At 39.3% G+C, this 15,378-nt stretch overlaps 1 protein-coding gene across 2 annotated transcripts in view; it reads left to right on the forward strand.

The window, feature by feature from the left end:
- Positions 1 to 12,856, forward strand: part of Pdk3 (pyruvate dehydrogenase kinase 3) — a 79,419-nt gene extending 66,563 nt beyond the window's left edge. For both annotated transcript variants that reach the window (XM_060376732.1, XM_060376733.1), the window contains exon 12: positions 3,901 to 12,856. In XM_060376732.1, coding sequence (XP_060232715.1) covers positions 3,901 to 3,931 — 31 coding nt within the window. In that variant the 3' untranslated portion in view covers positions 3,932 to 12,856. The remainder of the gene's footprint in view (positions 1 to 3,900) is intronic.
- The last annotated feature ends 2,522 nt before the right edge of the window (positions 12,857 to 15,378 follow it).

The following is a 15,378-nucleotide window of genomic DNA, read 5'->3' on the forward strand; positions in this document are numbered from 1 at the left end:
CCTCCTTCAATTTCTCCCCCCAGCCCCACCCTCCCTCTCTCTTCTTTCCTATACACTGAAAAGGGGAGTTCTCCATCATTGCTACCTACCCATAGCTTGTTAAGTCTCATCAGGACTGCCTGGATTCCTTTTGCTCTGTGGGTTGTGTGGGGAGGATTGAAGCAGGTGCTAAGATTCATCTGCCAAACTTTGGGCAGAGCGCAGGAAGTCTTATGGAATAAGAAAGGTGTGGGGATAGAGGGACATGGAGGGGACAGGAGCCCCACCAACCGAGGACCATGCATAGAGAGGACCTAGACTCCCTGCTCAGATGTGGCCGATTGGCAGCTCAGTCTCCATGTGGATCTCTGAGTGAAGGAATCAGGGGCTGCCTCTATCACAAACTCGGTTGCTCGCTCTTTGATCAGTGGAGCTTTTTAATGTTGTTTACTGGAATACTTCATCAGTACTGTTGCAGAATTATATGTATGACTCATGATTTCTGCTTGATCAATTATTGGTGATGGTAGGATAGACCATAAATTAGGTAATGGCTATCTGATTCGTTTATATCAGTGCTTCTCAACCTCCCTTAATGCTGTGACCCTTTCATACAGTTCCTCATGTCATGGTGACCATCAACCATAAAATTATTTTTGTTGCTACTTCATAACTTTATTTTGCTATTGTTATGAAACATGATGTGATTATCTGTGTTTTCTGGTGGTCTTAGGTGACCTGTGTGAAATGGTCATTTGACACCCTTGGTGGTTGACCCCCATGTTGAGAACCACCGCCGTAAAAGTTGGGACGTTTCTTGCCTTGAGTTTTTGAGCAGTGTAGATTTAAAGGTGTTTTATTGTTTTATACATTATAGTCAGCACTCTTTTATTGAAGTATAACATATACTAGTAAAGTCTACAAATCTTAAGTCTATGGCTTGACACACATTTACATCTCTATTTCTAACACCCTGGAAGATTCCTTTCTAACCACATTGTTCTCCTCTCTACCATAGAAGATGTTTTCTGACCATCACTGGAGGTACTTTTTTTAGAAAAAAAAATAGAACAAAAATCACATGTAAATATTGACCCTTGTCATCTTTGTCCACTGTGAAATCCATTCATGTTATTGCATGTAGCAGTCACTATCCTTTTTGTTGCTTAAGTTGGCATAATGGGAGTTGGATAATAGGAGTTATTTTGAGCTTGGTTTTTTGTATTCCATTGACAAAAATGCAATAATTTTGGAAAGTTGTCCTACTTTCTTATATTATATCCCAAGCTCATCTTTCACCTTCTATGCCCCTATCCTAGAATCAGCTATTTCATAGTTCTTTTTAACAGATATTAGACAGCCGAATCATGGGTGCTGGGTGCTCATTAGACCTCTCCTAAGCCCTTCTTCTGGACAGAAGTTCTGAACACAACTGTCACATATATGTATGTATATATCCATATACCATACCTAGCTTCATATTGATAGTTTCATTCAATTTTAACATTGGTTATTTCTCCCTAATGTGTTTTTCTTACACACACACACACACACACACACACACACACACACACACACACATCACATGTGTGTTAGCATACTTTAAAAAAAGATTTGTTTATTTATTTATTTATTTATTTATTTATTTATTATGTAGGCATTGTTCTGCCTGCACGTACACCTGCAGGCCAGAAGAGGGCACCAGATCTCATTATAGATAGTTATGAGCCACTACATGGTTGCTGGGAATTGAGCTCAGGACCTCTGCAAGAGCAGACAGTGCTCTTAACCACTGAACCATCTCTCCAGCCAGTTAGCATACTTTTAAAAACTATTTTATTTATGTTTCTGAAGCATCTACCTCCCTTCTCCACTGCAATCCCTTCCAACATCAGGTAGTGGGGAGAAGAGACATAGTTCTCTTTGGCTACTTACTGCTGTTCAGGGTCATCAGGTTCCTTGGGGCAAGTCCAATCTTCATTTATCTTTGTTTCAGGATATCTTCAACTTCTCATCAAACTGCAACAACAGCAACGAGGAGCATCAGGGGGGGAGAAGTAGCAGCCTTCTTTCTTGGAACTCCCTCTCACTGGGCTCTGGCATTTATTCCTGCTTCAGAGCCCTCAGAGTTAAAATACCTAGCAAAGAGGTAGGGGCTAGCAAAGAGCCCCTCTCAGAGCCTGTATGAGGCAAATAAATAGTCTGCTGCTGTGGACAATGTCAATCAGTCCCACATCCCACACCTGAGATCAAAACAAAAACATGTTTACATAACATAACACTTTTTAGACACCAAAACTTTCCACTACACATGTGTATCCATGTAATGGATACATGGATACATATATACATACATATACATATATGCCCATTTCCTATATATATACATTTTTTCTTATATACTTCTTAACATGCAAACCTTGATTCTTCAGATCTTTAGCAGAACAGAACCATTTATAGTCAAATATGCTTTACATAGCTTTGCAGTTTTATACCCTATAGTAAATGCTGGTGTTTTCTCATGAGTGGTATAAAGGATAAAACACATCTGTGCTGCTGTTTAATCTTTCCTGCAGAAACAACTCATCTTAAAACATGAAATTTAAAGGAGATCAGGTCATTCACCATTAGTGATATGATAGTAACAGGAAAGTTATATCTGTTGTTCCCAGAGTGGGTTATTTTTGCCAGGGAACAGTTGTGCTCTGACCAGCTATGCAAGGCTTGATTTGTCTCCGTCTGTTGGACACACACGCACGCACGCACATTTCCCATTCTCAGCCAGCAGTAAACTGATTAGTTTGAAGGCCTATATCAGATCAGTTTTCTACACTCCCATTTTCAGCCTGTATGTAAGCCAAATATCTTGTTGGACATCAGTGTACACAGTTAATTCAAACTATTATTCAGTTACATGAAGTAATTTGGAGAGTACCAAAGGCATCTTTAATAGGAGTCATTTGGTGGGTTAAATGGTGGTTTTAACTGAAAGCTGTTTTCAAGGCCATACTCCAGCTGGGCATGGTGTCTCATGCCTTTAATCCCAGCATTTAGGAGTCAGAGGCAGATGGATCTCTGTGACTTTGAGGCTACCCTGGTCTACATAGAAAGTTTCAGGACAAGTAGAGTTACATAGTGAGACTTACAATAAGTAGCTTAACATATTGTATGCTAACTAAGGATCAGCCCTAATTTCCAACATCTTGTTTTCAAAAAATTTTTAGCAAAAATGAAATCCTAAATAGTTAACTTGGCAGTTTAAAATTGTTAAGCTCTACAAATAGAATAATGGTTAAACACCTGGGGAATGATCTCAGGAAAGGAGTGGGAATGAGAAAGTCGGTGCTTATATAGAAAGAAGTCTAAAAATGTATTCTTTAGGTAGTTTGTAAAGTGGTTTTATTGAGATACAGTTCACATACCATACAATTTGCTCTTTTGAAGTATACAGATAAGTTGTTTTGGGGAATATTTAAAGCTTGCAACCCTCACCACTGTTCTAAATTGAGACTTTCTCAGGCAAAGAAGAAATCCCATATGCATTAGTAGTTATTTCATAGTTCCAAACATTCTTTTAAGCAGGGTCTCTCTCCCTGGCTGTCCTATAAATCACTATGTTATGCAAGTCTGGCCTCTAACTTACAAAGATCCACTTGCCTCTACCTCCTGAATACTGGGATTAAAGGCATGTGTCACCATGCCTAGCTTCTAATCAAATTTCTAATCAAATTTTTAATTGATTGTAAAGAACTGTTACAAATTTTAAATACGTAATGGAATGCCACTTTTTCTATAGTAAATATAGAAAATAATTCTGAGTTAAGGCGAACGTTTTAGAATTATCACTAAATATTCTGATATATTTGGTTAAAATAAAGAAAACTGTACTGATGAGCTCTCTATGGATTCTTTTCTTCATAGGGACAAGTTCAAGACTAATAGAACTTTCTAGAAAATGAGTGCTGCGATCAACTCTGAAGAAAGATTATCTTCGCAAAGGCAACCAAAGACCCTTATTTCCAGCAGGTCTTGTTGGTGGCACTATTGTTACTCCCAATGCTTAAATATGTTGCTTCCTTTATATTGGCTCAGTGTTTTTATGGAGCCTTTCCTGTAGTTACTTCAGTTGTATCTTCCACTAAAGTTGTAAACGGAGCAGTTTGCCGTGGTGTCTTGCTGTGCCATCATTAGCACCCATCACAAAAGAGCACAGAAACTCCTTAGCGCTCTTGTACTCTATACTCTGTATCTTGTTATGGGTTTTAGTGTTTGAAGTCATCCCAGGATTTGGAGCTCCTTCCTCATTCCAGATACAGCAGCTCCTACTGTTGCTGTTTGTGACCAAAACTCTACCTAGAGCCAGGGAGGTCTGGAAGTGGATGGCATCAGTGGAGCACATCTTGAAAATTCGGTCCCAGGGTTCTTCCTGTCCCATGTCCATTCCCCCTTCACTCTGACTTAGACTTTTGCAGCCTTCTGCCTGTGTTCTCATTGTGAGGTGTGGTATTTTGATGTTAGAACCTGTTCATTGCTATTAATTTGACTTTAAAGTTCATTTGCTTACTTCTGTTCCATTGATTAAAGCACTCTAAAAGTTGTCTTGGAATTTCTCACTTAACACCTTGGTTTGAAAGATTTTAAGTGAAAAACTATCTTCTAGTCAATGTCAGACTTGTAAAGAAAGAGTGAGAAGTACAGTTGTATGTTTCTGTGAAAGCTCCACTAACCTAGTACTGTCTCTTCGCCACATGAAATTCCTTTTGTAGTCATCTAAGGAACTAGGGGTTCCTGTGTGATATACTTGACTTACTGTAACACAGATTGTCACATTATTTTCAAGAATGTTATATAGATCTTGATAATTTCCATTGTCATTATTTTTTGCCAGTTTTAGGAACTGCCCACTCAATTTGAGTTTTGGTTCATTTGTTTCGTTTTATTGTGATAGAGTTTCTCTGTGCAGCCCTGGCTGTCCTGGAACCCACTCTGTAGACCAGGCTGGCCTTGAACTCACAGAGATCCACCTGCCTCTGCCTCCCAAAAGCTGGGATTAAATGCATGTGCCACTCCACCCAGCTCCCAATCTGATTTTTATAAACCCTCTTGCTAAAAGTTAGAAGTGGGAATTAGAGAACTTGTGGTAAGGAAAGAGAAATGATGTGATATGTATCCTTAATAATAGAGGCTATCTGAGAGCCTGGATTCAAACCAATACCTAGCTTATCCAGCTCCCTTGTATGTGTTTCCCTCTTCACTATATTTTTCACGTACATATTGACCATCAGTTTCATTTACTGTATGTATAAGTGTTTCTCTCCAGTTTTTCAATATTGAATCCAGATTTAGAAGTTTTCATTTGTAGCCAGGCAGGGTGGTACACACCTGAAATCTCAGTACTCCAGAAGTTGAGGCAGAAGGATCATGAGCATAGCCTGAATTATGTAACAAGACTCCTCTCAAAATGTTTTTTAAGCTTGTATTTATCATTACTCCTTTATCATTTCTGCTATAGAATGTCATCTTTCCCACTGCCACCACAATGAACGTTTCTGCCTCAGAGATCTGCTCTGATTAGCTGCACTGGGCTCAATTGTAACTCTTCACGAGTTGCATCGCATCTGAATTTTTTTTTTTTTTATTTCCTTGTGTTACCTGATTTCCTGGTAGCTCCTGTTTTCTTACAGAACTGATATGCAATGAGTCAAGCAAAATCATGTTGATAAACTTGGTAAAAGAGCTTGGTGAGAGACTGACTGGTCACAGGTCTAAGTCAGTGACTATTTCCTTGTGATGGAAAAGCTGTGAAGATAATGGTCCCTTATGTTTAAAGACCCTGGCTGCCTTATAAACACCGGATAGTATTTCCATATCTTCCTGAGTAGGTTGCCAGTCAACTTCCTTTACTCTTGCAAGTTTGACTAGAGGAGAAAGGCGGAAACAGGTTTGTATGGTGGCATTTGTTGCCTTGTGGCAGCACTGTTTGTATTGTTTAAGGGCTGCTCATTGATTGCCACACTCCCACATCAAATGCCATGTAAGGATTGGTTATGATACAGAAGAACCTTGTCATATCCTTTGTCATTTTTGAAAAAGCTGGCTTCTGTTTAAATGTCTTAAGGATTTAATCCATAGTCTTCTAATATTCCTGGGCTTAACTCATAACCATCTGAGCCTGGTACATCCCAGCTGCTCCTGTCTTTGGGATCATCAATAAGAAGACTTTCAGGAGCATCCTGCATTCACAAGGTTTATTCTCCCCTTGATTGGAACATGTATGTATCCTTTCTGCTGACGGTGCATGATCCTCTGCACTTTAAGCATGTCCCGCTAGTGCTTTATGAATTTCTACAGATATTACAAATTGATATTGACCACTTTTCAACTGAATTCTTCCCCATTTCTCTATAATACCCTTCAGTTTATACTCTTGTTCTATTTTATGTATTTGTCACCTGAGTAGACTTTTCGAAACAGTGCCTGGCACATAGTAGGTACTTGAATATATATACTTGATGAGTCAAAGGATGAAAAGTAATAGAAATTTACAATGGCTGGTGTGCAAACATCTTTCTAAATTCTTCAGAAGATAGCCCCGACCTCAGTTGGTAATGATTCATGTCAAGAGCTGTGGCAGTACTGAATTTCTTTTTTTCTAGTGCTAAAAAGTGGCTTTCCAAAGTGGAGGAGTGACAGGAATTAGAAATGGATCCAAATGAGCCATTTGATTCTTTCTTTGTCTCTGAATCTCTGGTTCTGGGTTCGTAATACAAGGGCTTCTTTCTATCTCTGACATGGTCTTAGAGCCGCCTTAGAGATTCCAAAGAACTTAACATCCAGCACCCCTTGTGCTTCTTACAATGCAAGGAGGTGGTGTGTGCAAAGTAGCTTTTATTTCTCATGTGCATTCCAAAGCAATTAAGTGGTTTACCAAGGAGATATAGATACCAAGAAGAGACGGAAGGTGAACAGCAGAACCAGAGTCTATGCTTGGGCCTTCCTTTCCCTGGGCCAGTCCTCTGAACAATATGTCAAGCAGTTAGAATGAACCCTTGAGAGGAATGTATTGGGCATATTAATCCTCAAGGGTCATCTGTAAATCAAAAGTTTTCTGTCATTCCAGACAGTTACACTCAGGAAAGGGTTTTCTTTGTGGTATTTCCATTCTGGTGCAGTTAGAGGAGACAAGTGGACTAGGCAGTTTTTGCCCTGCAAAACAACACTTTAGACTAATACAGGTTGTGACTAGAGTTTATATTTGCATGAGATCAGTGCTTGCTTCCAGCCTTTTTTTTTTTTTGTACAAAAATTCCACATTTGGAAGTTGATGGTTTTGTGTTTTGGTAGACTCAATTACAGTTTCAATTAGATGTTCTTGCAGTTCTCTCTATTGCCATTACTTATAATAATAGCTTGGCTGGCTGTCAGAACCTTGGATCACATTCCTTCCCCCTAGATCTTCAGAGACTTTATTGTCTATATTTGCTGGTGCTCCCAAGTCCAGGAGTACAGATGGATTTTTCTTTCAGACTTGTAGACAACCTGCTTGCTGGACATGATTGCATGTTTATGCTTGATATTTTGTAACTTCACTTCAGTATAGCTCAGGGTTGGAAGTTGTCTGTGGCTTTTTCTGGCACGTAGTGAGCTTTAGCAAGTCCCATATTAGGCCTTAGTACATTTTGTATTATTTTGTAGTGTTCTTCAGAAATTTATTTCTCGATCAGCTTTCTGTTATCCATCTTTCACATGCATCTTTCTTTATGGCTTTCATCTCTTTGTCTTCCTTTATATGTGATTTTTTTTTCTTCTCTGAGTCTTACTCCATACCCTCGTTTCATCAACTTGTTTTCTACTGTTTTTCTCTAGCCCTTGTGGCTTGCTTTCACTTCTGTCATGGTTTTGTTTTAATTTACTTCTCTTGGCTCATTATTATTCTCTGATGCCTTCTGTTTTTGAAGACTAAGCCTTTTGGTCTAAATTTATAGTTTCTGAAATCATTGTTTTTCCAGAATGTAGTTGTGTATCTTTTGCTTAATATGTCAGGCACACTACATAAAATATGTAGCTTTTATTAATTGCATTATACATGACGTTTTGCTCAGTTTTTGGACATGTGTGCCGGCCAGGGGGGATAAAACACTTACACAAACATATATTTATTCTGTCGTCTTTCCTAGTGGTCCAGATGCTTAAACATTGACTTTAAAGATAATGTCCTTCATAATCTATACGTTAGTAAACAGAAGGAACCAATATTGCCAGCAGGAGAGCACCATTAACCATTTAATCAATACAGGATTTTGTTTGCTGTTCTGGGTGAAAAGATAACTTTTAACTCCAGTTCCTGTCATGCTGATTAGAGATATCAGTACCTTCTGGTTTGAAAATGAGGGACACGTGAAATTTTAATGAACTTGAAAAGTTATCAGCCATTGACAGTGATTTATTAGTTAATTAAACATGGTAGACTACTTCAAACTAGGGCATTATCAGTTATCAAGAGAAGTATAAGCTTGTTTTATTAGCAGTTTGTAGACAGTCGCTGAAGGTGTTGACCATTCAAAGAGCTTTGCTGTGGATTTCTTTCTTTTCAGTCAACCATTTAAAAATGTGGTTCATTGGAGGGGGCTATGGCTGGGATACAAAGTAAATAACCTGTGATTAATATAAAAAATAAAATTTATATAAAAAAATAGAAAACTCTGTTTGTCCTGATGATATACTCCTGTAATCCCAGCATGCAGGAGGTGAAAACATGAGTGACTCTAAGGCCAGCTTAGGCAACATAGTGAGAACCTTTGTGAAAGAAGTAGGAGAGAAGAAGAAAACAGGAAGGAAGGAAAGAAGAGAAGAAAGAACAAGGGAGGGAAAAAACAAAGAAGAAAGGAGGGGAGGATATAAGGGAAAAGGTGTGAAGTCTTCACTGTGGCTTATTGTTATTTATGAATACACGTTTAAGTAGTTTGTAGGTCTTGGTCCTACTGTAAAAGAACATGTGATAATGTTTTGAAAGCATATTTGCAGGTAGATATGAGTCAAAGGCGTATTTGGAATGCTTGTAGGACTGAAACCTCCTTCCCTCAGTAGGCAGAACATTCTAGTTGGCAGCCAGCGTGAACTGTCTCACCTTCAGAGTTTCCATACAATGATCAAGGACCACAAATGATAGCCTTGCGGTATCCAGCAAACTGCATAAAGCAGGTCGTTCCACTGAGGCCAGTCTTTGGCTCAGGTTGTGCTCGTGTGAAATAGGTGATTGAAACATAGGTATCCTGAAGTAAGGAAGACTGGAAGTGAGGGTGGCAGACAACAGCAGTCATGGGATAGAAGATGAAATGCAGTCTTGGATTTCAGTAATATGTTACCACATGCTATATAGTCACTGCTGTGCGTGTGACAGTGCTTAAAGCAGAGTGAAATCCCTGCCTCATGAACTGTCTGTTCTAGTACGGACAAGGTAGCTTTGTCGTTCACTTGGGAAACAAGCACTGTAGGGAAAAATGAAAGACTTCACCTTCATAAGGGGCAGGTGTTTTCTTCAGAGAAGGAAGTATTCTTCATTCCCCAGGTTTCTTTTAATCTATCAGTGTGGATTGTGAGAATCTGTCTCCTCTTCACTGGGCTCTTCAGGGTACCTGCTGAAGTCCTTGTTCTGTAGCTTCAGTAGATAACAGGGGTCTAAGCCACTCTAGTTATTGTCTCCCTGGCCAACAGGGAGCAAGTAGTGTGCTGAGAGGGCCCAGCTTTCACAGCCAAATCTCATGGAAAAGTAAGGGCCATCATTTGATTCTTTTTAACAGACACTCACCACAGGCTCAGATACATGTTTTCAGGACTTCACAAAAAGATCATTTAAGGGCCAGGGAGATGGCTGAGCTGGTAAAGCTGCCTGCCACCAAGACTGACGACCTGAGTTCAGTTCCCATGTCCTGCGGGGTAGGAGGAGAAAACCAACTGCTGCAAGCCGTCCACTGACCTCGGCACATGCCACGGCTCGTGCACACTTCAGACTAAGTAAAAAGGTGGTAATGTTTTCATCAGAAGTTTACAAGTATCAGGATAAAGAGGCTAGACTGAAAGTTGCTACTTGTCAGGAGGAGACCCTGTCTAACACTTCAGCGCCTTCCAGAGGTGGAGGAAAGGAGTAGCCAAGAAGGCTTCCCTCTGAAGTCTACCAGTGGATAGCTATCTGTATTCACTTGCCAAAATGAAGGCAGCGCTCCAGCCACAGAAGTCTGGAGAAAGCTCTCCTTCCGTGTTTCCGTCTGTCTCTGCAGTAGGGAACTTGAATTCCCTGTGATCTCCATGGTACAGTTTGAAATGGCCAGAACATGGGCTGTTCCTTCGTGTAGCCACACACACAGCTTCCTGGTAGAAGATCCACTTTAACATTAGAGGGAATGTTAGAGTCACAGGGCAGACTTGACCATCTCTCTGACTACTTGGGGCAGATCTGAGTGACCCAGCAGAGGGAGACTTAACTGATTGGAGAAGTGGGTGGAGCATGTTGAATAATGTCTGTCAGTAGATCCAGTTTCTCACCCTTTAAACTGCCTGCTTTTCTATGAACAGAATCACCTGTTCTGGAGCATCAGTACTGAAAGTCTGCAAACATTTTATAGTTATATGCCTGTATTAAAGAAAAGCACCCCTTATCTCACAATATCCTTTGGGTATTTTAATTGAGTCAAGCTATCTTGTATGTGTACTTTGCTGTACAAAAAAAAAAAATTTACCCAAGTCACAGAACTGATCTCAGTTCTCAGCATACTTGCTTCCTAAGTGTGGGAGACTACAGGCACAGTACCAATAAATTCAAAGTTGGTGCTATCAGCCCTTGATGGAAGTCTCTTTGCAAGTCCCATGGAAGTGAAGAGAAATACAACTTGATATGTGGAATCTCCGGTCCAGTTAGGACTATTGACTTTTTCCTGAGACTTTTAAAAAAGCCTAGAGAGTTGAGATAGTAAATCTGTGGAAGAGCAGATCTGAGCTGGGTATGATGAAAAAAGGAGTATGAACTTAACCTGAAAAATACTTATCTTCTATAAATCTCTCAGTGACATTTGGATTAATCAAGCATAATTAAATGTAGTTAGGTTTTTGTCAGATTGTAGTTCAAAATAATATTCATCTATGGAGAGAGTAATATATTCTGTAGAAATTTTAAGCATTTTAGTTAAGCAAACAGTAAGGAGAACAAAATCAGCCTCAGGAAGGTTAATTACTAAAAAAACATGGAGTATAGTAGATTATGTAAATCATTTTCATTTTGAATACCATGGCTTGAGCTTTAATTTACATAGAGAGGTATTTTGGACTTGTTTTTTTTTTTTTTACATTCTGTTTTTCAAAAGTACCAAATTATACTTGCATTCTTTAAAAGTTCTAATCACTCCAGGGTTTCATTAAGCTTGCTCTAACTTTTTTCCCATTATAGTTTGCAAAAATGAATTACAGTTTCCTTCCAGCGAATTCTCTGAGGATTCTCATTTGTAGAAACCATGAGAACGATGTTTCGATGTTTTTATTTCTTTACCAAACAGTGGCTTTAAGTGAAGTATCGGGAGTGAGTGCATGAAAGCGTTCAACCAGGCGTGCCTTTGCGGCAGGCGTTCACTTAAAAGAAAAGAAAAAAAAAGATAAAACATAGACCAAATTGATTTTAGGTGTTAATTCTTCTTGAGTGGAGACTTTTCTCTCACTGTCTCAGGGAGCGGGCTCCAGTAAGATCTGGAACTGTTATGGTACTTGGCTGAATTTCTCAGTGAGGCTTTCAAAGGTATTGTCACCCCAGCAATACAAGCCTACCCAGGAAGCCTAAACTTGGTTTGTTTTGTTTTGTTTTGTTGTTGTTGTTGTTTTCGCAATAAGTGGTGTAGGGTAGATACAGAGATCGAAAGCCCTTTGACATTTTCATAGAAAACTGCTATAGTTTGGTTCTGTTGGGCCATTTGTTTAGTGTCTTTTCAGTGAAGATTCTATGTTCCTTTGGAACTGGCTCCTTTAGGGATGGGGAACTTTCACTTAAAAGAACATCCTATTAAATAATTCTGACTTCTTTTAAAAGCGGCCTTTTGATTTAAATGCTCTGGATAACTTTTATGAATATCAAAGATCCCATACATATGGTGACTAAGCAATGCTGGCCCTACAGTTTACTCAATAAAAGGATACCAAAGTCTGGTTGGTGAGACTGGTCTAACTGCTCTCCGGTTCAACCTGATAGCACAAAATTGTTGAAAAATGGCACAGTTCCAACAGAATTCATATTAATATCAAAACTGCTTCATGTTTCAAATGATCTTACCTTTGGATTCTTCTTGAGAGAGAAAAATGGAATGCTAACATTCAGTGTGAACATCTCTTGGATGTTGACACGTGCTAATCGCAATGAAATTGTGAAAATTAACTGTGATGACAAGTCAATTGTCATTTAGCCATGCTGAATGTCAGGTCCAGGAAGAGTGTGAAATCAGGACAATAATATGGTATGTACATTGTGGAATCTCTTCCCATAGTTTCCATTTTCTTTTTGCCATTTGAACTATTTTGAGAAGCCTCAATCTTTTATTTTAATTATAAACAAAGAACTGGTTTATGCTTTTATCTTAAATATTGAGCTTAATATCCCACATGTTTAATTAGAATGTTTGAGCATATTGACAGCTGGAGACTGTAACTATAGGGACACGGGAAGACTTGAGACTGCCTGCCAGTAAAGAGGGAGCAGAGGCAGGTGGATATCGAGTTTGAGGCCAGCCTGGTCTACAGAGTTGAGTTCCAGGACAGCCAGGGCTATACAGAGAAACCTTATCTCAAAAAAAAAAAAAAAAAAAAAAAAAACAAAAACAAAAACAAAAACAAAAAGAAGAAGCAGGAGCAAGAGAAGGAGGAGGAGGAGAAGAAGGAAAGAAAGAAAGAAAGAAAAAAGAAAAGAAAAGGAAAATAGAAGGCCTGACAATAGACCCTGTATCTGTTCCCTTTCTTGTGGGTGTTTATAAAATTTCTTGGGGGAAACATCACAAAGTCATTTGGTTTCTTTTCACAAAGTTTTCAAAAACTTCCTCTTAGAACTGACACATGATTTAGACTAATAAACATTCTGAGACTATTAAGTGTATCATGACTCAGGTGGAGAGCAAAGGCCAAGTTTACCTACAATCTGTAAAATACTGATTTCAAATTTTCAAGGTCTGGGGATGTAGCTCCCTGGTAGGTGTGGTGGCCTGGCTTCCACCTCTACCATTGAAAACAGGAAACATTACTGTGAATTATACTACATATTACAGGAATTGGGTTTTATTGTCCCCCTAGTTTGCCTCATGTTCATTGTTACAGATGCTTCTTTCTAAATGCTATCCTCAGAATTGGAGCTCGAGCTGTGCCTGAGTCAGTCCTGAACAATGACACTGTTAGGAAAAACAGATGGCTAACCTTAATCTCTGCTGAATTTGTGCTTTAGCATGATTTGAAATCATAATTGCTGCTTGCGGTTTATAAAAAAGCATTCGCCGTTCCAATTTCTCACCTAAGTGCTTGACGTGGAACTGTTTCCCATACTTAGAACACAACCTTGGAATGCCTAGGAGACGCTTGAACTGTGCAAAAGAGGTGTAAGGGGAAAGTTCAGTGCTTTGCCAAGTTCTCGTTTTAACTCCTTGACTTATTAGTGTTGTCTAAATGGCATAATTGCTGCTTTGATAGGAGACAAATATTAACTTAGACGTGAATAAATGTTCATTGCAGTTTGTACCCATAAGTACAATCTGACCTGATTTCACTCTGTGCCTCTGTTGACTTAGTTACAGTGATGAATGTACACATATGTCCACAGTTCCTGAGCAACCTTGTGCTTTTTAGAATGAAGCTGAGCGCCATACGTTCTGCTGTCATGAATGAAGAATGACTAGATGGGGTCATTTGTCATTGTGCTCCATGGAAAGAAGTGTGTTGTGACTGTTGGAAAAACACAACCAAGACGTGCGTGGCTTGGCCCACACTCCTCATGAGTTGCTGAGCAATCTGTTTGTCATAACCAGACTGATCCTGCCACACACAGGCAGTTCTGTACCCTGGTAACAGAACAATAAAATGGCAGTTGTTATTCACAGCTCATTAGTGTGTTGTTTTCTGTGCTTTCTGTGGTCTGTATTCTCATCACTCTTGCATAGATAAACTTTGCCTTCTGTTTCTGAAATTTAATACATAATCAGCAGGAAGCTCCTTTGCAAGTTGCCTGGGATGCAACACTGACAAGTTCTTTTGATTGATCAAAGGGAAAGTCAATTATTTGGGCTCTTTGGAGCAGAAAACATTGAAATCACATTTTAGGGAATATCCATCCTATGGGTAAAACACAGGAAATGCATAGCCATAAACTGTTCCCATGGCATCTTTCTAAATACAGTCCGTGTGTGGGGTAAAGTGGACCAAATAATGTCCAGCTGGGACACTTTTGAGTGAAAGGAACACTCTGCTCTAGACTGTAAACAGGTATAAACTTGATAGTTCTGGGCAAAGCACCTACACCAGAACTACCTGAAATGATTAAATGTGAAGCCCTAAATTTTTCTTTGGCTCTCTTGACTCAAATACCCTGGAGTTAAAGCTCAGAAATATTAATAAATGCTTCAGGAGAATGATTTTAGATGTGTGAATTTGGGAGCTTCTGAAGATGTCTCAGAGACTTCAACTAAAGAGCCATTTGTTCCATGGTATCTTGTGTTTAGGTGCAATCATGTGCTTCCTAGATAAAAAGATGGATTCTTTTCTCTGAGACCTGGTCGTATGTGTCACGGAGCTGTGTTTAGTCTGCTCGCTTCACTCCTTCTGAGAAACAAGTCAGTCAGGAAGCCACGCCTCAGCCGTGGCTTTTAAAGATACCAGAGGTGGCCATTCACCGGATTTGAGTCACGCTCACCAGCCGCAACATGAAGTCGCTGGAGAAGGTGTGTGGCAACTTGATTAGAGTCGAAAAGGAATCTAAAAGTGAAAGGACTGGTGCGCATGCCCACCAAAACACTGAGAATCACTACAAGAAAAACACCTTGCAGTGAAGGTTCCAAGACATAGGGTCGTTTCCAAATGAGAATCCACAAGCGACTCATTGACTTACATAGTCCTTTGGAGATTGTTAAGCAGATTACTTCCATCAGTATTGAGTAAGGAGTGGAGGTTGAAGTCACCATTGCAGATGCCTGAGCCATCTATGTTAATAAATTGACTTAACCAGTAAAAAAAAAAAAAAAGAAAGAAAGAAAAAAGATGGATTCTTGCACACTCATATTCAGAATTCAATAGTGAAGGACTGTTGTTTTCAAATCTAATATCAACCCACATAGCCACTCTAGTGTGTATTAATCACTAGAAACCAAAGGTCTTGAAAATTTGAGGCAA

Source organism: Meriones unguiculatus (genome assembly GCF_030254825.1).
Source record: "Meriones unguiculatus strain TT.TT164.6M chromosome X unlocalized genomic scaffold, Bangor_MerUng_6.1 ChrX_unordered_Scaffold_30, whole genome shotgun sequence".
Classification (NCBI taxonomy): domain Eukaryota; kingdom Metazoa; phylum Chordata; class Mammalia; order Rodentia; family Muridae; genus Meriones; species Meriones unguiculatus.